Source organism: Periplaneta americana, chromosome 4 (genome assembly GCF_040183065.1).
Source record: "Periplaneta americana isolate PAMFEO1 chromosome 4, P.americana_PAMFEO1_priV1, whole genome shotgun sequence".
Lineage (NCBI taxonomy): Eukaryota > Metazoa > Arthropoda > Insecta > Blattodea > Blattidae > Periplaneta > Periplaneta americana.
The window spans coordinates 175,627,519-175,655,076 of NC_091120.1; the positions used below are offsets into that span (position 1 = coordinate 175,627,519).

General features: G+C 35.1%; 2 protein-coding genes across 4 annotated transcripts in view; one reads left to right on the plus strand and one right to left on the minus strand.

The window, feature by feature from the left end:
• Nucleotides 1-341: 341 nt before the first annotated feature.
• Nucleotides 342-27,558, plus strand: part of ArgRS (arginine--tRNA ligase-like protein) — a 62,526-nt gene continuing 35,309 nt past the window's right edge. For 2 of the 3 annotated variants that reach the window (XR_011331874.1, XM_069824398.1), the window contains exons 1-8: nucleotides 343-598; nucleotides 1,152-1,295; nucleotides 1,436-1,655; nucleotides 3,119-3,371; nucleotides 6,378-6,691; nucleotides 6,784-6,888; nucleotides 10,881-11,065; nucleotides 15,036-15,204. Coding sequence is in view for 1 of the 3 variants with exons in the window: in XM_069824398.1 (XP_069680499.1) it covers nucleotides 554-598; nucleotides 1,152-1,295; nucleotides 1,436-1,655; nucleotides 3,119-3,371; nucleotides 6,378-6,691; nucleotides 6,784-6,888; nucleotides 10,881-11,065; nucleotides 15,036-15,204 (1,435 nt within the window). In the remaining 2 variants the exon portion in view is untranslated. Of the gene's footprint in view, nucleotides 599-1,151; nucleotides 1,296-1,435; nucleotides 1,656-3,118; nucleotides 3,372-6,377; nucleotides 6,692-6,783; nucleotides 6,889-10,880; nucleotides 11,066-15,035; nucleotides 15,205-27,558 lie in introns of all 3 variants that reach the window. The other variant, XR_011331875.1, reaches the window with a different exon arrangement.
• Nucleotides 15,222-26,559, minus strand: LOC138698458 (odorant receptor 10-like). Its single transcript, XM_069824402.1, has 4 exons — nucleotides 26,453-26,559; nucleotides 22,685-22,789; nucleotides 19,677-19,832; nucleotides 15,222-17,012 (listed from the first exon to the last, which is right to left on the minus strand). The coding sequence occupies exons 1-4, from the start codon at nucleotides 26,513-26,515 to the stop codon at nucleotides 16,956-16,958; spliced, it is 381 nt and encodes a 126-aa protein (XP_069680503.1). The 5' UTR covers nucleotides 26,516-26,559; the 3' UTR covers nucleotides 15,222-16,955.

Consider the following 27,558-nt stretch of genomic DNA (forward strand, 5'->3'; position numbering starts at 1 on the left):
CACTTGTACAAGAGTGCGGCCATTCAGCTACTCAATCATTCGCAAGAATAGGAGTGGTAAGCCTTCGGGTCCCTCCTCCATAAAAGAAAAAAAGAAAACCCTAACTTTAATGAGAAAATATGAGTCGTCAAGTGGAGAAAGTTGGCCTACTTCCTTTATTGCATTTTACAATATTTGACCAGCATTGAACCCGGATCAGAACGAACGAACGAACGTGACAAGCGAAAGGGGAAAGGGGGAAGACTCCTCTCAGGTATCTAACGATGGTCTAAATGGATTGAGACAGTGATTGCGATTACGGACGTATCGAAACACATACACAGTATATAGATTCTATCGACTAAAAGTGTTCCTAACTTCTGGCGAGTAGAAAGCAGTCCGGACCGTGTACGCACGTTCTTCTATTGCATTATTAAATTCTTGGTTGTGCCGAAATATTAAAGTACACGTGTGGTGTTCTAGATAATTGTATTAAAGCTACTTTATTTGCCTATTAGTTTCGCAGATGTGCATAAGCTAGCATTTAGAACACACAACATTATATAGAAGTTAAATGGCTCAAGAAATTGCTCACTATAAATTGAGAGCAGATGCCGCGGTAAGTCGATCACCACTTTAACCATGTTCTCAGGTACACATGTGGCATGTTGGTATGCATTCTCCGGATACTAACTCACAAAATTGTGTTATTTTTATGTGCACGTTGAGGTCTTATGTTAGATTTATAAGAGAATTTGTATGGATGAATTTGGTACGAAATGTCATTCTGTATCCTGATTCTTGGCCGAAAGTATGTAGGCTTAATACATAACCTAAAAGAGTGTCACTATAAATACCGGTATCAGATCTTTGAGACGATACTAAATCTTTGTCGCAGTTATTGTATATATGATGTAAGAACAATAGTTATTAGGGAAATCTATTACTGAATAAGGGAGGCCTAGCATCTGTGAAAATAAAGCAATACCGGTAGACATATTCCTTTTCATTGCATTGCATGTTTAGTCAACAAGCCGAAGACTGGTTGAAACCTCATAAGTGACACCAATTAGGCATAAGATAATGTTGAGTGTCCGCCAGTTCTTTGCCCCTTTATTGCACACATCGCTGACTAACAATATTCATTGCATTTAATTTTCTTTCTGACGTAGGAAGAAGAAATCAGATTTCTTGTGAAAGAAATTGAAAATTTGAAGCGTGGCAATAGCTATTCCTCAGATGGAGTTCCTCCAGAATTAGCAGAATTGCTCTTGCAAAATACGAAACTGAAACACCGACTTGCAATTTTGAAAAGGGTAAGTTATTAAGTGGTTTGCTGTTCGTGTTTCCTGTGAATGATTCTCTCTTTCTGTTATTTGTGTTCAACTTATAAACTATTTTAAGATGCAGGGAGAAAATTTCCCGAATTCAATGGTTAATTTAATAATTGTTGCAGGCTTGTGAAGCACAGGAATTGAAAACAAAGTCTGGTAAATTTGGTGGAGAAGCCAAGATGGAGAGCATCCAAGAGCAACTGGTGCATACCTTTACAAAGGCCGTGGAGTCAGCTTTCCCAGATGTGCCTGATGTTGGGGTGCCTGTGGTGCCATCTCCAAAATTTGGTGACTATCAGTGCAATGCAGCAATGCAATTGACGCAGTTGCTTAAAGGACAAGGTATTTTTCACTCATCACTTATCTATTACAGTAAACTAACAGTATAATCAGACTTTGTTGGTTTTTACGATATTTTTCTATACTGGATAATTATATAGATAGGAACAGCCAAACAACAATACACACTTAACAAATGACGTGGGAACTATGTGTTTCCATTGGGGAGATCTGTGAGGAACAGTGGATCTATGAACAAAATGAGAAGTGTAAAAATTATTCACAATTCTCTGTATTCACATATGCGAGAAAAAAACCTACTGATACTTAAATAATTGAAAATAAGCATACCGGTATCATATGAATGAAGTGGGGTAGAGCAACTATGAATTGTTCAATGGTTGAGTTGTTTGGTTTTTTCCATTACTAATTTTAAAAAATTGTAACACAACGTTTCGAAGAATGGCTTTCTCTTCGTCATCAGGTGAAAACCTACTGTGGTGATCATTACCAACAGCTATCCTGTCTGACTGATAGGACACACGCCCCCCTCCCCTACACACACACACACACACACACACACACACACACACACACGCAGATATAATATTTGTTGTGTGCATGTGTACAGATTTTTACGAGGGGGATCCAGGAAATAACGACCGTTCGCGCATACCCACCGCGCAGCTGACTCCTCTTCCTTGTTTGAAGGTCAACTGGCTTCCTTAACATGTGTTCTCATAATGTTGTGAGTACTGGTTGCAACAAGTCGCCATTGTGCATTTTGTGTTACTTCAAAATGAACGACGTGATTGATAATCCCGCCGACTGTGAGGTGAAGAGTGTGATTCGATTTTTGAATGCCCGACATTTGAAACCTGCAGAAATTTACCGGCAATTGAAAGAAGTGTATGGTGATACTGTAATGAATGAAAGAAATATAAGAAAATGGTGCGAAATGTTCAACAATGGGCGAACAAATGTCCACGATGAAACTCGACCCGGACGCCCATCACTCATCACAGAAGACCTGAAGACTAAAGTGAACGACAGAATCTTGCAAGACAGGCGCACATCACTGGACGAATTGCTGAAAGACTTTCTGGGTGGTACGCGTTTTGGAAGTGATGAAGAGTTGAAGACAGTGAACACCTGGCTTAATGAACTGGCGGCAGAGAAGTATAACACGGGAATTCTAAAGCTAGTGAACAGATACAACAAATGTTTAAATGTAGGTGGTGATTATGTAGAGAAGTAAAGGAAGCTTCAGTTATGTAACAGACTTTGTTTTTTCAAATAAATATTTTTATTTTTAATTATTACAACAAAACGGTCGTTATTTCCTGGATCCCCCTCATAATATAAAAAAATACACATTCGCATAAATAATAATTCAGTCTAATTAAAGAAAAGAGCAGTAGCTATATTATGTAACAGTTTTCACTCATCTGAAATGAAAGTTCTATTACACATTTCTCCGTGTTTATAATATTTTTGAAATGCTACATTAGTTTTTGTCTATGCAGGTATTAAGATGTCTCCATTTGCTGTGGGGAAGAAGATTGTAGAGCATGTGGAACATAATCCATGGATTGAAAAGTTAGATGTAGCGGGTCCAGGTTTCATCAACATAACAATAAGCAAATCTCATGGGAATAAAATATTGTCTTCACTCCTGCAAACTGGAGTGCAACCACCTCCATTGGAAAAGAAGCTGAGAGTTGTTGTGGATTTCTCTTCACCTAACATTGCTAAGGAAATGCATGTTGGCCATCTTCGGTAAGCACAGAACTGCATTCCTTTGTTTTAGAATACTTTTTGTTAGCTTGTATTAATAGTTTCCCTGAATTACTCATTCTTTGATATCAGGTACAGCAATTCTTGCAATTATTTCTGTAGTTATTTTTACATGTATTCCATAGAGTTTATTCTCTATGAAAAGTATGTAGGGTATGGTGTAATAGTTTTCTGTTTCTACTGCACTGGTGATAAAAGTAATTGTGTATTATGGAGAAGAAATGGAAGAATGTCAGGAGGAACTGTCATCCTAAGAAAACAATCCTCAACAGCCTGTTTGTCCACAAATATTCCACATGGAATCACTGAAATTTGAATTTGGGTCTCCCAATATAAAAAGCTGATGTTCTAGCTGTTAAACCGTTATTCTGTAATTTTTTATGAGAAAAGTAAATGGGTTTAAAAAATACAAAATTGTATGGAAAAGTTAATAGTAAAAATTATTACCAAATTTGATAAATTGATACAGAATATATTATGAAGGTCACTATGAAAGTTTTGAGATGCAGGAAAGTGAAAGCTTACCCACTTAAATGGGGTAGTCCGATTCCTTGTAAGTAAACTGGTGCCAGGTGGTGAACCTGCCCCTCCTTCACATTCCAGGAATGTGAGGGAAAACAACCCTGCTGGAAAGAAAGCACTTTCACGCAATGATTTTTACATGATTTTGAAGTAGGGTAAACGAGTCTCGAAATCTTGAGCATTTATAGCAGTCATTTGGAGATCTTGCTCCTTTCCATTCAGCATCTTTTGTTGGTAGTTTCACTGAAAGATAGTCCCGCGCCGTGGCGTCGTGATCAAAGGCATCCTGCCTAGGACTCGCATTACGGAATGCGCGCTGGCTCGAGTCCTAATGGGGGAAGAAATTTTCTCATGAAATTTCGGCCAGTGTATGGAACCGATGCCCACCCAGCATCGTGATGCACTTGGGGAGCTACGATAGGTAGCGAAATCCGGTTGCGAATGCCAACTATAATGGCTGGGAGGATCATCGTGCTAACCACACAATACCTCCATTCTGGTTGGATGATTGTCCACCTCTGCTTCGGAATGTGGGCATGAGGTCAGCAGCTGGCTGGTCGGTCTAGGCCCTTCATGGGCTGTAGCACCACGGGTTATTATTATTCACTGAAAGATGAGGAGAGGAATGAGTATCTTGCAGAGGCAGTGACTGAGGATAACATCACTGCTGTGGAAAAGAAAATGGTCTGTGAAAACAGTGGAATAACATGTAAGGAAATTGAGGCAGCTTTAGAGATTGTATTGCCAGCAGTGTCCAAAATCCTTTACGATAATCTTTGCATCAGGAAGGTTTCATTCTGATGGATGTCTTACAATTTTACAAATACATAGAATTGCACCTGTGTTGAATGGTGTGAAGAAATGGTGGCCGGGTTCGAGGAAAGTATCTCTAGACGTATTTCGGTTGACGAAACCTGTATTTATCAATTTGACCCAGTAGAACGTTAATCAGTAGTGTGAATCTATCCAGATGACAATCCACCAATAAAAGTGAAGTGGCTCTAAAATGTTAACAAGATAAGGGTGGCCGATCATGTGGCAACCATTTCTCAGGAGGAGCAAAGGACTGTTACTGCTCAGTGATGCACCACAGTTTGACTACCGAATATTTTAGAGAAGCTTCAAGAATGGCAGCCAAGGACAGGACCGAGAGGAATCCTTCTTCATCACGACTAAGCTTCCACCCATATGACCAACATCACCATCCAGTTTCTGGAGTCCACAGAGGTGAAACTCATGACTTATCTTCCATACAGCCCTAACCTGGCTCTATCTTATTATTTTCTGTTCCTGCTGGTGAAAAATCGTATGCATATAAGGAGGTTTTCTCAGTCCTGAAGAAGCTGTTATCACTATGGAACGAATTTCTAGTTTCATACTATTTTGTTTGCTACGTCCTAGACATATGTTATTCAGATATCTCTATGTTTCTTGTACACAGGATCCCCGTATTAAAATTCTGTAAGACCTAAAATGCCTAAATGAACCATAAAGTCCTAGAAGTGCCTAAAAACTATATTTGTGCCTTAAAAGCACCTTTATAGTATTTTGCTATAATTAAAATAAAAATACCAGTACTAAAAATACAAAAATGCTCTAAAAATTACAGAAATGATACTGAAAAGTGTTTCTGACAATTTGTTTGAGTGTATCTACCTTCCTTCCATACAGACTTGTTATTTTGGTGTTAGTGGTTTTCATTCTTGAATTGTGTCAGTGAGAGAGACATGCACTCTTTCCAAGAAATATCCTATTGTTGTTTATTGGGAGAGCCCATTAAATGAAAAGAAAACATTAGTAAAAAATATGTAATTTGATATATTTTCATTTTTAAAATGTGATTTAAATATATTTTCATTAAAAAATGCGATTTAAAGGAAAAGAAACCCAGAAATATTTGCATTTCATGTATTATCATCAAAGATGTGGTCTTATGTTGCAACACTATAAATGCTCATTTTTTAATGGATATCCATCGGAATTATATTCATAAACATATGATAAATTGTCATACGAAATTTCAGCATAGTCCAATATAGAAAAGAAAAGTAAAAACATAAATATTGAATGCAAATCTGGCTTTCAGGTAGTAGCTCCCTGTAAAGCAGATTTGAATAATTTCAAGGAAAAATTGTTCTGGGGCCGGGAAAATTGTGACTGTGTCGTGTATAGTTCCTGGGGTAGCTCAGTCGGGAGAGCATTCGTGCGCTAAGCGAAGGGTCCCAGGATCGATACCAGCCCCGGAACAATTTTTCCTTGAAATTATATAAATATCGAAGCCCAAATACTCATTACACCAAGAAAGTGGTCATGCAGCAGTGAAACATCATCGCTTTGTATTTCATGGGAATCATAAGAAATATAATTATTACAATTTTCTGAGAGTGTCCAAAATAAAATCCGTCCTATGTTTCGTAAATGAGGTATTTTCTTTTAGTTTATGATAATTTTCCTTTGCTATTATAGGTCTACAATTATTGGTGAGAGCATCTGTCGATTATTGGAATTCCTGGGGCATGATGTGTTGCGCATCAACCACGTTGGTGACTGGGGAACGCAATTCGGTATGCTTATTGCGCACCTGCAGGACAAGTTTCCTAACTACTCATCTGAATCTCCTCCCATTGCCGATCTACAAGCATTTTATAAGGAGTCCAAAAAACGTTTCGATGAGGATGCAGAGTTTAAGCAGCGAGCCTATAATTGCGTGGTGAAACTGCAGAACATGGACCCTGAGTACAACAAGGCCTGGCAACTCATCTGCGATGTGTCACGAAAAGGTCAGTTAATGTACCAGTAAAAGAGAGATAGTGGGAAATTATCTTATGAAATTGTCGTTTGTGAGTAATACTTATTTCATTTTATGTTGCAGAATTCCAAAAAGTATATGACCGTCTAGAAGTGAAGCTTATTGAACGAGGAGAATCATTTTACCAGAAGAGAATGGAAAAATTGGTTAAAGAACTTGAAGCAAAAGGTATGTATTAAACTAACAACAACTTCAATAAATTTCACTCTGCTGCCATCTAGTGACTGCAAAAGACGTCGCATTATAATCCTGATGAAATTGCGTGGAGTAATAGCTTGCAACTGTTACAGTCATCTAGTGGTCATTACTAAAACATTTATTTTCAACAGTGAATTATAGCTTGCAACTATACATCCATCTAGTGGTCGTTACCAAAAAATTCATTTTCGACAGTGGAGATCCTAGTGGTTGTTCTCTTTTATATGTTGCCCTTTCATAACATGGGACTGGCCAGTTTGATCAGGGGTAAACTCAGGTTCAACTATATGATTATTATTATTATTATTATTATTATTATTATTATTATTATTATTATTATTATTATTATTATCATAATCGTACCTATTTTTAAGAAGGGGGACAAGACTAATTGTAGTAACTTTCGAGGAATATCACTTTTGTTGACGTCGTACAAAATTTTGTCGAATATCCTTTTGAGAAGATTAACTCCATATGTAGATGAAATTATTGGGGACCATCAGTGTGGTTTTAGACGTAATAGATCGACTATTGATCAGATTTTTTGTATTCGACAGATATTGGAGAAAAAATGGGAGTATAAGGGTACAGTGCATCAGTTATTCATAGATTTCAAAAAAGCATATGACTCGGTTAAGAGAGAAGTTTTATATAATATTCTTATTGAATTTGGTATTCCCAAGAAACTAGTTCGATTAATTAAAATGTGTCTTAGTGAAACGTACAGCAGAGTCCGTATAGGCCATTTTCTATCTGATGCTTTTCCAATTCACTGCGGGCTAAAGCAGGGAGATGCACTATCACCTTTACTTTTTAACTTCACTCTAGAATATGCCATTAGGAAAGTTCAGGATAACAGGCAGGGTTTGGAATTGAACGGGTTACATCAGCTTCTTGTCTATGCGGATGACGTGAATATGTTAGGAGAAAATCCACAAACAATTAGGGAAAACGCGGAAATTCTTGTTGAAGCAAGTAGAGCGATAGGGTTGGAAGTAAATCCCGAAAAGACAAAGGCTGGTATTCATAGTCGACACTTTATATCACCACTTTGCAAAGTGACGCTTTTGACGAAAGTGGCTCTTTCATATTAGTGGTATTCATAGACGATTGAAGAAGTGCACTTCACAAAGTGTCACTTTACGCCAGCAAAGTGTAGAGTTACAATTTGGTTGATAATAGAAGTCCCACAATGCCTTTCAAAACAAGTGAACAAACAATAACAAATTAATGACGTATAACCTACAAATTACAATGCTTGTGATTTGAATTGGGAGCCTATTGATTGCGCGAGGAAGAAAATATATATTTAAAGTTGTTTTATTTCAGTTTCTAGTTTTTGTTGCCGATAGTTTAGATTATTTCAGTCAATTCAGATATATAACATTTTATTAAATAGTTACCGGTAGTGATACTGCTGGTGAAATTAGGTTAGGTTTTGTACAGTACATAACTGATCCATTAATTTATATAGTTAGATTAGATTCTGTATATATCTTTTTCATTGATTTATGTTGCTAAGTCAGATTTTGTATGTATCCGTTCCACTGATTTATACAGTTCGGTTAGATTTTGTAGCCTAAATATCTTCTATTAGTTTATATAGTTAGGTTAAGTTGGACTGAGTAGGTTAAGTTTTGAGTATATAATATATAATCATTAAATTTATATCGTTAGGTTAGGTTTTATACGTATCTGCTTCATTGATATATCGTGTTATTTCCGTAATTTTCATTTTTGTCTTTTTCGTGAATAGTGAATAGAAGTAAAAAAAGAATGAGATAAACACATTACTACTGCTATTATTATTATTATTATTATTATTATTATTATTATTATTATTACTACTACTACTACTACTACTACTACTACTACTACTACTACTACTACTACTACTACTATTTACTCTCTCTCGTTTCCATTATTGCCTGCTCTTCAGGAATATTTTGAATGCCAAATGTTTCTACAATGCAAAACAAAATAGGCCTAATAGTATGAGATCTCTTTTCATGGTGAGGTTATGACTGCACATGAACTAGAGACAGTAGATGTATTGCTTACCGGCGTGAAAATATTTATCACCGGTATCAAAACAGTAATGATTATATCAACATCAAGATGAATCTTATCTCAAAATACAGGTAGTCAACAAAAGTCAAAATCATTTTAAACCCAATATAATTATGGAATCCGCTTAGAAGGCAGGCACGTGAGGTCTCTCAATGCTAATTTAAAATAATTATGCCTACATCAGATTGAAGTTAGTTTAATATTATTTAAGTTAAAAAATTCGTTTCAGTAATAAAAAATAGGTTATATAGGCATATCTACCTACATATCACTTCATAGAATTGAGGTTATAAATATACGAATGTTACTGCAGAAATACCTGAACTATAATATTCTATATATTAATGTATGGTACATATCTGTAGCATAGAATTTTAATGCAGTCAATAACTGTATTATTGGAGGCACTGGCAAACGTCTATTATTCGTTTTTGTCTACCAGTCATCGAAAATATAAGCAATCTCAATAAGTTTCTTTATCAAATCGGAACCGGTTTTTTTAATTCTATATCATTATAAAATTCCACGGGATTGTCTTTAGGCCTATCTCTAATTTGTACATTATCCACTAATTGTGCCATCTCTTCCGCACGTTCTAATAATTCGACAACTTCCAAGACGTCCGCCATTTTTATACAAAGTGCCACTTTCGGCTCAAAGTGTGGTCGGAACTACACTTTCATCCAAAGTGTTCCTTTGCACCAAAGTGTCCACTGTGCAACAGAAAAGTGATACTTTGCGTCTTCCAAAGGACACTTTAATCGAAAGTGTCGACTATGAATACCAGCCTAAGTATATGATTATGTCTCGTGACCGGAATATTGTACAAAATGGAACTATAAAAATTGGAGATTTATCCTTCGAAGAGGTGGAAAAATTCAAATATCTTGGAGCAACAGTAACAAATATAAATGACACTCGGGAGGAAATTAAACGCAGAATAAATATGGGAAATGTGTGTTATTATTCGGTTGAGAAGCTTTTGTCATCTAGTCTTCTGTCAAAAAATCTGAAAGTTAGAATTTATAAAACAGTTATATTACCGGTTGTTCTATATGGTTGTGAAACTTGGACTCTCACTTTGAGAGAAACAGAGATTAAGGGTGTTTGAGAATAAGGTTCTTAGGAAAATATTTGGGGCTAAGAGGGATGAAGTTACAGGAGAATGGAGAAAGTTACACAACGCAGAGCTGCACGCATTGTATACTTCACCTGACATAATTAGGAACATTAAATCCAGACGTTTGAGATGGGCAGGACATGTAGCATGTATGGGCGAATCCAGAAATGCATATAGAGTGTTAGTTGGGAGGCCGGAGGGATAAAGACCTTTGGGGAGGCCGAGACGTAGATGGGAAGATATTATTAAAATGGATCTGAGGGAGGTGGGATGGGATATGATGGTAGAGACTGGATTAATCTTGCTCAGGATAGGGACCAATGGCGGGCTTATGTGAGGGCGGCAATGAACCTACGGGTTCCTTAAAAGCCAGTAAGTAAGTAAGTATTATTATTATCATTATTATTATTATTATTATTATTATTATTATTATTAATAATAATACTTACATACAAATGGCTTTTAAGGAACCCGCAGGTTCATTGCTGCCCTATTATTATTATTATTATTATTATTATTATTATTATTATTATTAGTATTACTACTACCACTATTATTATTATTATTATTATTATTATTATTATTATTATTATTATTATTATTATTATTGTTATCATAATCATCATCGCTTCATAAGCCATATAAGCCCTTTGCTTACATGAACAAACTGTATTGTGCCATTGGACTCTGTGTTCACAAATGGTTTATAAAGCAAATATTATGCCCTTGAACTCTTTTATTCATAATGGAATCATCATCTTTTACATTTTAGGTTTGCTTGAAGAAGATGAAGGAAGGAAAGTGATGTGGGGTTCAACACAGGAAGAAGGCATTCCTCTCACGATTGTGAAATCGGATGGTGGTTTCACTTACGACACTTCTGACATGGCGACAATAAGACAACGCATTGAAGAAGAGAAAGGAGACTGGCTTATTTATGTAACAGATGCTGGACAGGTGAGCAAAAAATATAATTTAAGGGTTAATTTATTTGATAAAATATTATGCTTACATTCAACAATACTTGAGTCTTCTTGATTGTCTAGTGCAGTGGTCATTAGCACTCACTGAAATGTGCAAAGCGTACGCGGTGCTGTCCCGTGTGCACTGTCGTGCAACATGGAGAGATAGAGAGCATACCCGCTAGCAGCTACGGAGTGCACCCTAGTGCACTGCGTTTTCCGCTGGTAAGAGAGGCTAGCCCCAGTGTCCTCTGTGCTGACGACCCCTGGTCTAGTGATTACTGCACTTGCCTCTGACCTAAGATGGACAGGTTCGACTCTGGCTGAGAACAGTGAACTTAATGTCCATGACTCCCATTCCTTTATATAGATACTGTCTCATAAGTAATGTCGGTTTTGGAGCAAAATTTTAGTTGGAGTGTGTTGTGATGAGAAATTAATCTAATCTTCAAAGATGGTCAATTTAAGCCATTTATAAATAACTATTATTATATCCAACATTTAATATTGCTGTGTTTGTAACATGTTTAGTTAGGTTTCACAGAAACGTTTATTTGTAGTTACTATTAATACTTCAGTATTGTTATGAAAGTCTTAAATTACTTTCTTCAACTTGAAAGGCAATTAAGAAAGAGAAGAGATTAGCAAGCTTCTCTTATGCATTGATCCCTCATTCCCCCCTTCTAAAGCTCCTTTACTACAATAAGCTCACCATATGCTGAATTGGAGCTGTCATACATGTTCACCGTCGCCATCATCGCTATGAGTTACATATTGGGCAGAAATGGCGATTCCTCGGAGCTGTGAAGCCAGAATCAGTGGGAAACCTATCACAGTGACAAAATCACACCCCACTACTTGTGACAGATAATGGCGATTTTGTCACAGTGTCATTTTTGTGTTCTGCTGATTCATGACAATTAGAATGTTTCCGAGTTATCCTGAATGTAACCGAACTATGACAGCACATGGTTTGCCAACATGTGATAGCTAGGGGCGAGAATTCCATGCAAATGTATGTTTTTATAGGAACATAGGATATAGCTCAAACTTAGTACTTATCCATTTCATTACTTTCCGGTTCCAAATATGTGTACTTTTTCCGTGCATATTTGCATGTTTTGGCCTTTTTGGGGATAAAAACATGCTTAATGCATATTTAAGCAATTTTTAGCTTAGTCATGCATGTAATATACATTATATTTAGTTTAAATGCATGTTTTAATGGTTATGAGTGGACACCTCAGTTTCTCGATTTTTATGACCCTCATTTTAGTTTCAGGAATCAGGACTGAAGAAGGAAAAGAAAAAAAAAACTAAATAACAGAAAAAGGTTTATTCAAGTTTGCACCCATAACATCTTGCGATGTAGAGATCTGCCTACAAAAACATATTCTTTGTTCTTAACTTCTATGATAAAATGTCTAGCTTTCATTAATCAGGTATTCTTGTCGTACTTTAATTTTTATTGTAATTGTAATTGTAATTGTAAATTTAATATTAATTGTAATCTTATTGTTCATGTTATAGTTGTAATCCCCTGGTAGAGGGGCAGAGAAGGCCTGACGGCCTTATCTCTACCAGGTTAAATAAATAAATCTAAATCTAAATCTAAAAAAAATTGACTGACAAGCGCAGGAACGTCAGAGAACTAAATTTAGAAATGTTAGTTGTTAACTGTGCAAAAAGAAAAAAAAAGTGAAGTGAAATAAGAAATTTGGAACAAAAATGAATGTATTTTTCGCTTGATCGTGCATGTTTCATAGTGTGATAGTGCATGAATGCATGGATATTTTGAGATTTTTTAGTGCATGAAATTCTCGTCTCTAGCCCTGTTTGTGTTTATTGCCCTTCTGCAAAGTGACATACTGATGCCATAAATATATCAACAATACTGATTAGCATAGCGAGTAGCAAACACATGGTATGCTTGAGTGTCAAAGAGCTGAGTGGGACGATCTTATGTCATGCAACTTAGTAGGAATCTTCTAACTTGGAGTTGTCTGCATACGATCACATAATCACAGTCAATGTCAGTTGCCATTATCGCTACGAGTTACATATCGGGCGGAGATGGCGATTTTTCGGAGCTGTGATTTTCTAACTACAGTGACAGTCAGACAGTCACACATCTGTCACAGAGATAAATTCACAGGTCTTCAAATCACATCCCACCATTACTGCTTACTGATCCAGTGTTATTGTGTCCATCAGCTGATTAGCTTAATGGAAACACTGGTCATAGGCCATATATATCTAAATTCACAAGACTTTATTGTCCAGCTTTCTTGTTGTTATTGTGCAGTTTTTTAATTAAGCACATGAACAATGAAGAATTGGCAATATACCCTTTAGCTTTGGTAAGCGCAGCTTGTTTATACTACGTGATACACAGACTCTCTAATCCGGCCCTCAGTCATCTGGCCTCTCAATTATCTGGCCTCCTAGTGTACTTCCTATCACTTCTATTGTAATAGTTGTCTGGGAAATTTGTACCGGTGCCATTAATTTCTTATACTGTATTACTTATATGTGTATATACGAGGGTTATTTCATAAGTCATGGCAACTATATTATAGTCCCGTCATTCTTATTTCTGGCAGCCAATCACGTCGCAGGTCGGCTACATTTAAACATATGCGTCTTGTCATTCTCTGCAGTTGATGTTATGCACTTCCTAAGGCTCGATAAAACTTAATATAATCGCCCGCCATTTTGGTTCTTTTGTTGGCATTCGCAGAAAACACAGGAGAACATTATTTTCCGCTCAATTATTTGCTGAAGTACAATGTATTTGTTTTATTATCATAGGAGCTACGACATGATAATGTTTAACAGTATGGCAAATAGATTCCTCGTCTGGTAGCTCGGCAATGAAAGAACAAAAATGGTGAACGATACTACCTACCTAGACTTTATAGAGCCTTCACTTTCTAAGGCATAAGCAAAGAGGAGTAGTCACACTGGAAATAACAGCGACGCGACTTTATATCAGCCAATAAAGCTGCAGAAATAGAAATTCACTATAAATACAGTTGACGGTCATTGGAATGTGCTTTGCAATGCTGGTACCAAGTTGGGTCTGAGTACAGGAGGCAATGGGTAAGGGAAATTGAAAGATACGTAAATAAAAATCATTGTTTTATTATGCACAAAAGGAAACAAAGTACATTACTCTCAGCTAACATCCTTCAAAATAATCCCCCAAGGCTTCCACACATCTTTGCCAATGATAATGCAGGTGTTGAATACTATCAGCTGTGTGCGATTCTACTATGTACCATCTCTTGTCAAAATGCTGTTAAAGTGTCCTCCCTGTTTGCAAACCGCTTCCCATGCAGCAGCTTCTTCAATTGCGGAATGAGATCAAAGTCGCGTGGACTGAGATCAGGCGAGTAGGGAGGATGTTTCAAGATCTCCCATCCCCACCGCTGTAATGCTTCTCATAGCTCAGAATGACACTGACGAGCATTTCTGCCACGAAGAACTGCAATTTTCATGTATGACAGCTCTTCAACTTTATTTACATCCATAGCAGTGTACAACTGTACTGAACTAACCACATTTTCAGTTATTCGAAAGATATAACATAGTTGCCATGACTTATGAAATGACCCTCGTACTTATATACATATACATATGGCTGCCACTTGTGAAATGTTCTAGTTTTTAGTTACAAGTTCAAGAGGAGTGGTTGGTGCAGTTTATAACTTTAAATTTAATAATATTTTAAAGTACTCTTGCTAATTCGTCACTCTTCTGTGCAAGGAATGGCTGGATTAGCAAGAGTATACTGTATTTTGTTTGTATTATCTGGATTCTCAACTTAACACCTTTTTGTAACATGATGACAACTGTAGATATTTCTTTTGGCCTATGAGGCTGTGAAGGAATTGTAGATATCTGAAGTTTGGAAACCTCTTGCATACATTACAGACGGAATATACGATATTCTTTTGTTTCAGGCAACACACTTCCAGGTACTATTTGCCTGTGCTGAACGTGCTGGCATTCTGAAGCCATCAAAAGTTCGAGTGGATCATGTAGGGTTTGGAGTGGTACTAGGTGAAGACAAGAAGAAATTCAAAACACGGTCTGGAGAGACGGTTCGTCTTGTGGAGCTGATGGATGAAGGTAGGGATGTAGTACAGAGTAATCATTCACTTAATGGAGATAATTTCTTTCTATATTACATTTTACAGGCTCTGGTGCGTGAACTTAATACATTAAACATTTATCATTGTTTGTATGATGAAGTAAAGTGCTCAGTGAATGAATGTTTGTGTATTTGGTTGGCTGTTTGTTTTATTCTTCCTTTTTTTTCTTTCTTTATTTATTTCTAATGTTTCTGGATATTGTCATCGTCTAGGATCTCCATGAAATCTGCTAGTCTTAAGTTCTTTAATTCTGTATTTGATGTGAGGGTACCGTACTTGTTTTGTTCCAAGCATGGAGACAATTTCTGCTGCTTTTGTGTCACAAGATTTCGTTGTAGTTTCTTCAGAGGAGTTAATCTAATTCTTTTACTCGGTTGGTTCTCATGATTCATATTTGGGAACATTTATCCCAAATTGTGTCAAATTGTGTTTTATGTCACCGAAAACCTACTTCGAATATTTTTTATTATTTTTTTTAACTCTCTTGTTTGTGCATTATAATGAGAATTCTTGATCCATTTTTATTATGGACTCGAGTGGGCCTTAGAAAGCCAAATATAACCAAATGGCGAAGGGTGTTAGTGATTGTAGTTGATGCAATTCTGTTTTAAACTGTCCCACGTGCTAGGTTTCTGCCCTCAGGGCGAATTACTGCGAATTGACAGACATAACATAGTCCGCTCAATAATTGCTAACAGATTAAGGGAACGTGGTGAATATGAAGTATATGAGGAAGTTCAATGTCTTTCTATGGAAGGATCTATACGGCGTGCTGACATCATAATAATTGACCAAGTTAAAAAAAACTGGTCTCATTCTTGACCCCACTGTAAGGTTCGAAATTAATGAAGATCAACCAAAGCAGGTACATGAAGAGAAATGCGCTATTTACCTTCCATGCTGTGATGATCTCAGTCATAAATCATTCAAGATTGGAATGTCATTGGACTTATGTTTGGTGCGCGAGGAACAATTCCCAAATTTACATTGGAGATGTTCAGAAAATTAAAGGTTCCTAATAAGACTCTTCAGACAATTGCATCAACTATTTTAAAATCTTCATTGAACATCATCAATCACCATCTCTATTCATCTTTATAATATTCAATGTATATTATTTATTTTCAATAAATTTTTATCGTGTTGATAGCTACCACATCTTGTCGCAGAATATTCTTTTTTTAAATTTCATTATGTATTTTTTTAACATTAATTTACATTTTCTTTTTTGTTCATTTGAATTGATTAGGATGCCGATATTTTAAATCCAAGATTTGGACAGCTGTCATTTCGATGATATTCTCTCTTAGGCTTCAGAAGTGCTTAAGTTAGATTACTTTGTGAACAGAAGTATACTGTTATCAGCCTATCTGTATAACTGAGCAATTGGAAAAACTTGAAAGATACGTGATGGGGTGTTTAAGTGCAGATCTCACCTTTATATTTTCTTTTTTTATATATATTTTGTCACCTTTTTTTCTTTGTTTTAAATCTCATGGCATCAGCAACTTCATAGAATTCAATTCATAATAACAAAATTTTACTATAATGAATTCAAGTCATGCTCTAATAGATTTTTTTAAAAGACTGTAATTTTGTAACAATGCCACTGTTTTCATAGTGCAAATGGGTAGTGTAATTAAATGAAGAGCCACAAGATACAGCAGTTGAGTTTTTTGCAGGTAGAAGTGACTGTGATCAATTTTATTTTATTGTGCTTGATTGACTCTATTCGTTGAATATCTTGTGCAGTACCTGGTAATAGGAGTACGTAGCTTTCAAGACCTGCAAAAGAAATTATTTATTATAAGGATAGTTACAAGAGAGTATCTGCAGCTACATTCTATTCTTTTCATTCTCAAATCTAACAGAGTATAAACTTGATTTATTCTACAGTAGAATTATAATTGTCTGCAATTGCATTTTTTAAATTAGTTTGGAAACTGTAGAAAAGTGACAATTCTAATTGACCCTAGCTCAAACTTGAAGTAGTCTAATATTTTCAGTTATATTATGTAGCAAACAGTGTAGAATACTTATTTTAAATTATAAGTAAACAACTTTTATTGAGGTTCATTTTATTTTCTTGTGTTCAGAACTTTTAATAGCCACATTAGGTATTAGATACCTGGTTTCCACAAACCATGGATTCGTGAAATACAGTTTTTCAGCTGAAAAAAAAAATTACATTTCAAGTTCTTCCAGGTCAAAAGATCGGAAGTTTAAACTTGTGATATAACGCGAAACTTTTATTTTAACACGAATCTATTTAAAATTAGTATTTTTCAAGATAAATTTTTATTCTTTAAAGAAATTTTAATTTAAAGTGTACAAAAGATATATTTATTTCAAGTTACATATTATCTCCATACCTCCAAAATCCGTTATGTGCATTTAAACAGATTTTTTAGGAGAAAGAAAAAACATTGTTTTTAATTCCCTTGATTTTCAAAGCTACTTTTGGTATAATTTCATTTTTCATGTAATGGTTGAAATTATAAACAAATTTTTCAGGAGAAAGACAAAAACATCACTTTCGAATCTCTTGATTTTCAAAGCTACTTTCAGTATAATTTCATCATTTTTCATATAATGGTTGAAATTATAAACAGATTTTTCAGGAGAAAGAAAAAAAACATTGTCACTTTTAATTACCTTGATTTTCAAAGTTACTTTCAGTATAATTTCATCATTTTTCATATAATGGTTGAAATTATAAACAGATTTTTCAGGAGAAAGAAAAAAAAAACGTCACTTTTAATTCCCTTGATTTTCAAAGCTACTTTCGGTATAATTTCATCATTTTTCTTGTAATATAATGGTTGAAATTATAAACAGATTTTTCAGGAGAAAGAAGAAAACATTGTCACTTATAATTTCCTTAATTTTCAAACCTGCTTTCAGTATAATTTCATCATTTTTCATATAGCCTAATGGTTGAAATTATAAAGAGATTTTTCAGGAGAAAGAAGAAAACATTGTCACTTTTAATTTCCTTGATTTTCAAACCTACTTTCAGTATAATTTCATCATTTTTCATATAATGGTTGAAATTATAAACAGATTTTTCAGGAGAAAAAAACAAAACATTGTCACTTTTAATTTCCTTGATTGTCAAAGCTACTTTCAGTATAATTTCATTTTTCATATAGCCTAATGGTTGAAATTATAAAGAGATTTTTCAGGAGAAAGAAGAAAACATTGTCACTTTTAATTTCCTTGATTTTCAAACCTACTTTCAGTATAATTTCGTCATTTTTCATATAATGGTTGAAATTATAAACAGATTTTTCAGGAGAAAGAAGAAAACATTGTCACTTTTAATTTCCTTGATTTTCAAACCTACTTTCAGTATAATTTCGTCATTTTTCATATAATGGTTGAAATTATTAATCGATTTTTCAGGAGAAAGGAAAAAACACATTGTCACTTTTAATTCCTTTGATTTTCAAAGCTACTTTCAGTATAATTTCATCATTTTTCTTGTAATGGTTGAAATTATAAACAGATTTTTCAGGAGAAAGAAAAAAAAACATTGTCAATTTTAATTCCCTTGATTTCAAAGCTACTTTCAGTATAATTTCATCATTTTTCATATAATGGTTGAAATTATAAACAGATTTTTCAGGAGAAAGAAAAAAACATTGTCACTTTTAATTCCCTTGATTTTCAAAGTTACTTTCAGTATAATTTCATCATCTTTCTTGTAATGGTTGAAATTATAACAAAAGTAGCTTTGAACATCAAGGGAATTAAAAGTGATAATGCTTTTTTCTTTCTTCTGAAAAATCTGTTTAAATGCACAAGTAGATTTTGGAGGTGCAGCGACAATACATATGCATGAATTAATATAATAAGCTTTGGTGAAGCTAAGTTTCCTGTGTGCAGAACTGTTGGCAGGCATGGTAGTGATTGGAGTTAGCTGGATTTACGATTTTGTTTTAATGAACTAGTGGAATTTTCTTAAAAATTGTGATTAAAATATAATCTGTTATGGATTGATATTTATATTCAACATTTAAACTCTATTTCAGTACAGAATTTTGAATCTAATATTCAAGCTGCATTTTGAGTGGGTTTATTTTTAATACATTAAACAACAAGAGAACCGAACATGAGAAAGAATCAATCACGTATAAAGAAAAGGTACTTACAGATGATGAACCGATAGCAGATGCCTTTAACAAGGCCTTTAATGCTATGGTTAAACCAGATAAGCACAATAATACGAACACACTTACTTACAAAAGGCTTTTAAGGAACCTGTAGGTTCATTGCAGCCCTCACATAAACATGCCATCGTTCCCTATCCTGTGCAAGATTAATCCTGTCTCTATCATCATATCCCACCTCCCTCCAGACATTTCATGATCAATAGAGATCATGTACTCTAACTCTAATTCATATGGTGGTAACTTCATGCAGAAGTGTTCAATTTTTGGAACTTACCATGGTGAACATGTTAAGGTCTACAGCACAGAATTTCAATGCTGTGAGTTGAACAGGTTTCTGTGCCCGTTGAATGATGAGTCGGAGGCTAGTCTTGAAGCTATGAGGAGCATCAATCCAATCACAAATGGAGGCAGCTTTCGCAAGTTCAGCACTCTGCAACATTCATATTAGAATATTATCAATATAGGTATCGTATAATCTCGCCAGACTTTAGATGGCTCAGTCTGAGTAGCAGTGGCTAAGCTCTTAAGAGGCTTTTGAGCCTTAGCCTACTCAAAAAATTTGAGTTATTATACCCATTAACAGTAGGGGTATAAGTTCGCAATGACAATGAATCATAATACTTGGTTGCATTCCGACCCTTTCATATGTTAAGTTCACTGTTGGAAGTCATTGCAGTATGGAGAGTTCAGTGCGAGGCTTGTGGCAGAAGCCTCTAAAGTCATAGCTACAAACTTGATTCGCAAGCTTGAGGGGGGACTGGGGATGGAATATCTATCCGCTACAGCTTTATACAAATTGAGACTAGTCTTCCATCACAATAATACGTTGGTGTTCTCTCAATGCGGTGCGTTGTTTAGTTTAGTTTAATCAAAAGTGCATGCATATATGTATTACATATTAATTCTGTGTAAAATGGCTCATACTGAGAGAACATTGAGGTGATTATTTGTAGAATTAAAAAAGAGAAACAGTTTTCAAGTACATATGAAACAAAATAGATTGACACCACATTTACATATTGAAATAGCAGATGAAGACAAAATATAAATTTTCAATTTTCATGATATGAGAAATATCCATGGCTAACAGGATGCTCTGAGACAAATAAGTTATATTGCTTTACTTGTATTCTGTTTGAGGGTGAAAATGAGTGGTCATCATCTTCTTGTGGGGTCTGTGTCACAAAAAAATTGTGATAGAAAAGCCAATAAACATCTACTCTATAAAAAAATATAAGATAAGCAAATTTTTTCAGCCTACCCAGTATTTACACCTTAGCTTCGCCACTGGTGAGTAGAATAAGTCTGCTTATTTTGCTGCAAATGTTCATACGGTAAAACCCCGATAAGACGCTATTCAAGGGACCGGGTGTAAAACACGTATTAACCGGGACTATGTATTAGGCGGGTATACTAATTTTGACTTATATACAGTATCTATTAGCATTTTTCTTAATTGAAATACATAATTCATGAAAGGTAATACAGTTACTTCATTATGTAATTACTGTAGCCTACTGTACGTCAAAGAAATTTACAATATGTACTGTACTTAATTCTTTCGAAAAAAAATATCATTTATAGTTGTTTGCCGTGTGCGTGTTCTCCAAGTCCTCATGTTTACCACACTTCAGTTTCTGCGATTACATCCTCCTGATGTCGCAGCTGTAGTGATTGAGTCGCGATTTTTTATTATCGTTCGTAATGTCGATCAGGGAGTTGTTTATGAATAAGAGTACTGTTCTCGTCGTACTTTCGTAAGATTTCCAATTTTTCCGACACAGAAAGGGCTTTTTGTTTAACACTCATTGTAATCACATTCACAGATACTTCAATACACAAAAGGACAACAAACTGCCCAGCAAAAATTTCCAGAATTTTATTACTGCTGAGTGAGGAATGTTGTTTGAGAGAGAGGGTTAGCAAGAGGGTGAGGTATTGTAACTATATGTAGGCTTTAAGCGAGCAGGTAAGGAGTCGAATAAGAGAGCGTAACAAGAGGGTGGGGTATACTAAGGTATGCACAGGTAAAGGGTCAATACTTTTCAGGTTAATGGCAATGACTAAGGTGTTTCATTGCTGTTACAGTACATTGCTGAAAATTACATCGAAAATATTCCACAAAAATAGTGTATTATGCGGGACTTGAGCGCAACAAATGGGGTATTTTATAAAGGCGTTGTATATGAAATGTGCAGGGACCGGACAAAAAAGGCGTATTACACGGGATAGCGTAATAAGCGGGCGCATCTTATCGAGATTTTACTGTATTTATGCAGGTGGCCGTTTATTAATGGCTCCGATGCTACCTCAGAGATATTGCAGTAATGTGATAATGTAATGGCTGATAAGCTGTTTGTGGGGGACAACTACTAACTGCTCTTATTATTATATTTTGGGTCAGCCACAAATCTGTAGAGAGATGTGAGTGAGGTCTCTAAGTTTGGCGAGAACTATATAATATAATTCATGATTCAGTAACATCATGCAAAAATTGAACAGGGGATAGATAGTTGCATAAAAATTTACCTCATAAAATAAAAATAAACGTAGTGGAATACATATTAATGTTGTTAGAATCAAATACGAATCACACAAACACAGAAGCCGATAATTCAATAAAAATGCACACAGTAAAAATAAAAATAAACATATTGAAATACATATTAGAATTAGATTACAAGTAAGTAGGATTCACATAATTAAACCAGAAACCGAAATTGAATAAATTGTACACAATAAAAAAATAGACTAATAAAAAAATAATAGCAATAAAAAAAACACAGTGCGACACGTATTGGTGTTAAGTGATAAATAAACACGATTTACATGATTACACAATAAAAATAAGAAACAAAAAATAAAATAAATACAGTGGAATACATTGCATTAAATATTTGCAACGCGTTAGGTCTGGCAACTCATCACAAGATATTTTTCTAATTTACATTTAAAAGAAATTAAAGTTCGGCAGCCCTTGACTTTAGGTGGCAGAGAATTCCAGTGACGAGAAGTAGCAACAGTGAAAAATGAAGAATAAAGAGATGATGTGTGGAGTGGTATTTCTAGCGTGTTATCATATTGTGACCGAGTATTTAAGTAATGATAGAGAGAAAGATTGTGGAATCGGACAAATAAGTAAGAGGGAGCAGAGGTGTGCAAAATTTGGTACATACTGTACATACTGTGATTAATTCTTCAAATGATATGAAATAAATCCATAAACAGTTGCAGTTGTCAACAACATATCACGACATTTTTTAATACATTTAAGAACATTACCTGAACTCTGATTTCATTTCCATACCAAGCTGGCATAAGCAGTAGGGAAATAACAGTGACTACAAAAAGCATTGTGTTGATAAACTCTATGCTGCCCACTGCAACCTGTAAGATGTAGAACACTATAAATAGACACCATACACCTTTCATAAAGTAAAGGCATTTTACATCTTGATTACACAACTTTTAACACTATATCACTTCGAAATATGTATTATACGTCTTTCTCATATTAGATTTTACCGTACCTGGTTAACATGTTTCGGCCTGTTAACCAGGTACTGTAAAATCTAACACGAGAAAGACATATAATACTATTCCTAAAGGCATTTATTACATTTCACCATAATTCATTTTCTATATTTAATAAGTTATGTAATATACATCAATGGTTCTCAAAGTAGGTCACTTTTATATGTTCCTTTGACATGTGATTGTCTCCATTTTTCTCTAAATAGATATTATAATGTATTATGATACAGTAGAAATCCTTTCTTTTTACTCTTGATGTAGATTACGTCTTTCCTGCATCGAGTATGGTCAAATGTTGTGGGAACCATAGTGAAACAAAAACAATGGCAGAATCTCACTGCATTCTGTAACGACTATGAGTCACAGCTGAGTGCTAATGATATTACTAGTTAGACTATGAACCACTGTAACTTGTGTGACCATGCCTAATGATACCACTTCTCCTCGCTTAAGGCACGAGAGTTAAAATTAGCCATGCCATGTGGCCTCTCTCAGTAATATCTCGGCATCGAGATCAGATACAGATCTGTGTGACCACTCGTTTGGTTTGTAATCGCAAGCTGTGCAATATTAAGGAAAGATATTTGTCTTGGTTTATGAAACATCACAAAAAATAGTCTGAAATCAGATTGCCATAGATTTGGCCTAATGATTGTAGCCTTTGAAATTGTTTGTGCTGAATAAGGGATTAAAAAGTGATTTCCTTAAGAGGAATTAAATGATACATCATTACTTTTACTTTTTGTTGCTGTTTAGTCGAAGTGTTATTACCCCCTGCAACAAAATGACTACTTAGGTATAAACAATTTTTTATTTTACTTTTGGAGATGAAGGGGGCGGCCAGGTAGCTCAGTTCGTAGAGTAGCTGGCTATGGACTGGAAGGTCCAGTGTTTGATCCCGAGTGGTGACGGGATTTTTCTCATTGCCAAACTTTGAGAATGGCCCCGAGGTTCACTCAGCCTTCTATAAAATTGAGTACTGGGTCTTTCCTGGGGGTAAAAGGCAGTCAGAGCATGGTGCCAACCACACCACCTCATTCCAGTGCCAAGGTCACGGAAAGCGTGGGGCTCTACTTCCATGCCCCCCCCCCCAGTGCCTTTTTTTTTTTTTTTTTTTTTTTTTTAAGATGGAGGAATATCTTGTATGCAATCCGAAAAGCGCAAGTACAGCTTTCTATTTGCACACAGTAAATTATGTCATCTCTCTTTGTCTATTAATTATGATTGAAGTGAATTGTAAACAGCAATTTAATTGTCACGAAATGAGGGAAATGAGAAATTTGTCATTTGTTTTTTTCATGATATTGTTCCTTGCCTAAGATCATATAATAAATGCGTTATAAATACAATGTTTAAAAAAGTCTTTCCTACAGAAGTAAATTATTTATATAATTGTACCTCAAATTGGAAACTTCAAATAAAAAATAATAGAGCTTAAAGATGAGACATGAATTGCTCTTTAAAATTAATGTAATCCTGTCATTACGAAAACTTAGTAAAATTAAATACTCTTTCATTAAAGCTTTTTTTTTTTTCTATAGCCAGAGTCGTGAATGTACTCTCAGAATCTGTGTTCACTTTTTACTAATGATGATTTGCCAGGTACAACCATGTATGATCGATCTTATATAAAGATAGTTATTTTGGAACATAGAAAACATATGCATTATAACAAGATTGTGTTCAAACCGAAGGAGCTTATACAGGTGTGGAAATATAACAATTTTCGAATAGGAACCTGTAGTCTCCAAAGTAATCCTTAGTCAGTACAAGATTGTATTGTCAGGATCTACAATGCTGTTGTAATCGTACTTTACACCCTACCTCGTGCCACCACATTTGAATGGGGAGATTTACATTGCAGAGTGTTAGTAAATATGCCACTTATCATGCGTCAGCAGATGTGGATTTAACAGGACGGAGCACCAGCACACTTTACTCTTGCTGTACAAGACTTGTAAATCTCGAATATCCTAGGTGTTGGATCGAAAGAGAAGGTTCAATTGAATGGCCAGCCTGATCCCCTGATTTTATGCCTCTTGGTTACTTCTTTCGGAAATATATCAAAAGCTCGTTTACGAAACTTCAATGGAAGACTCAGAAACACTTTTAGTGAGGATACTTGCAGCATCTGATGTGGTTCGGAAATGCCTGGAGTGTTTGAGAGAGTGCACCAGAGTTTCCTTCAATGATGCAATGCCTGCACTGAATGTGGTGGCCGACTATTTGAACAAATTTTGGTGTAATATAAAATTGATTTTTAAGTTCTTGTAATCTTTGACTACTTAAATTTTTGCACAAATTAGGTACTATTACTTATTGGGATGTTGTCCATCATGTAATTCCTGACATTCACAGGCTTATACTGACTCAGGATTACTTCCTAGCCCATGAGTTCCTATTGTAAGAACTTGTATTCCAACCCTTTTGTAACCTCTCTCAGTTTCAGCACAACCTTTTGTTTCACTTTGTATGCTAAAATGTGTCTGCCTATAATTTGACAGAATAATGGTTTACGAATTAAAACAGAAAATCAATATCCCGAATTTAAAAGAAAACTTACAAATTAAACCAAACCCTTTAACTCTATTAAATATAGAACATAATCTAAATTTAACTGAAATCAGAAGTACTAAAATAATGAAACAATTGTCTTTAGAGACAATTAATATTAAGTACCCTCCACAAAACTGGCTTCATTTATACACCGACGGATCCTTGATCTCCAGAGAACAAGGTGCCGGTGCAGGTGTTATGTGTTGTCTCTTCTCACTTTATAGATCTCTTGGATATGGAACAACAAGTTTTGATGGAGAAATCGTTGCAATAAGTGAAAGTCTCAGGAATCTTCTATGCCACATCAATAAATTTAAGAATGCAGTTAAATTGTCAGACTCCAAAGCAGCTATTCTATCAATAGTCTCTAAACACACACCTTCCTCTCAAACAGCAGAAATAACTAAAATGCTCTCTCAATTAATATCACTCAATAAAAAAATTGTATTCCAATGGATACCATCCCACTGTGGAATCCTGGGAAACGAAAATGCGGATGCTTCAACAAAGAAGGGCAGCACAGCTACTTACAGACCTGTTACTAAATCTATGTATAACTCTGTGAAAAGATTTATTAAATCTACATACTTAGACTTCAACAAACAAAATTTGATAACACAATCCCAAGGGAAAAAATGGAACTCTCTGCATCATAATTCACAGTTAATTCCCGATTTACCACGAAAATCGTCTGTAGCTGCATTTAGATTGGCAACAGACCATGACTGTTTGGCCAAACACCTGCATAGAATTGGAATATATCAGTCCCCTAACTGCCCATTGTGCAATTCAAACCAAGAAATGGATTCGGAACATCTCAAAATCTGTGCTTCAGTGGCTGACCATGATAATATCTTTGAAAAATATTGGAGTGCAAGAGGTCAAATGATTTTATTGTCAAACGCCTGGCATTAGAAAACAACAATTTGACAGTAAACAAAACTATATATGGGCACATACCATCGACATCGCAAAGACGTTGAGACACAGGAATACTACATAAACACTGATCTGGAACAGCATAAAGGGGCTGGCCAGGGATTCAAGGTCCTCAGTGAACCTGAGTACACAAGAAACAATAACAAGAATCCAGGTTGCCAGGCAATGATAGGAAACAAAAGATTTGAAACAAATGAATGAGATGTATTTCACAATTATTGAATCACAGTCTAGTATATACAGTCACGAAGCTTGAGTTGTTGAGGGTACTAGGAACAATAGACTGTGCCGTTAGGGGAGAATGGGTACAGTAAGACAGGGAGAACAGTGAGACATATTTTATTAGATGGTAAATTTTGATGTTGAGATGTTGGTAACAGTGGAGTTGTATGTTGCATGAGTAAAGTAACAGTATTTTCATACTCAATTTGATTCTAATTATAAAGGTGAGTGATGAAAAAATAATTCGTAATTTTTCACTCTAGAAGTAAAATTTTGGCTTGTGTTTAATGAAGGTTATATTGGATATACAAATGAGATATAAATAAGAATGTTTTGTTACCTAATACTATGGTATTTGAGATTATGTTTGGCAAAGTTTCGTCTTTCTTGTTTTAATTTTGAAGTGATGCCGTCATTTTTAAATGAACTATGCGTAAAGGGAACAGTGAGACATGCCATTGAAGGGTACACTGAGACGTCTCACTGTTCCCATGTACCAATGATTTGCAAAAACAAACTGTAATTATATTACATTTACCAATAACTAACATTAAAAATGAACATACTAGTAACTAATTTAGGAACTGTAGCTTAAAATAATGGATACATTACGTTTTAATGGTTTCATAAATAAACAATTATTCACAAAATTTAAGAAGATGTTAAAAAATAATAAAGAATTACATTAAATTCTTATAATTATAAGCTTTGTTGTCACCAAAAATTCATTTCATTTTTTCACAAAAGTTTGAAATGTCATGGAAAATTCACTTTTCCAAATGTTCCAGATATTTCAATGGTTTCGAAGTCAGAGATCAAAATGATTCTAAATAAGCCTACAGAACATGGCATGATAAAGAGACAGCAAGCTTTCCTTTCTTTTGAAATAAATGTAAATCATTTCA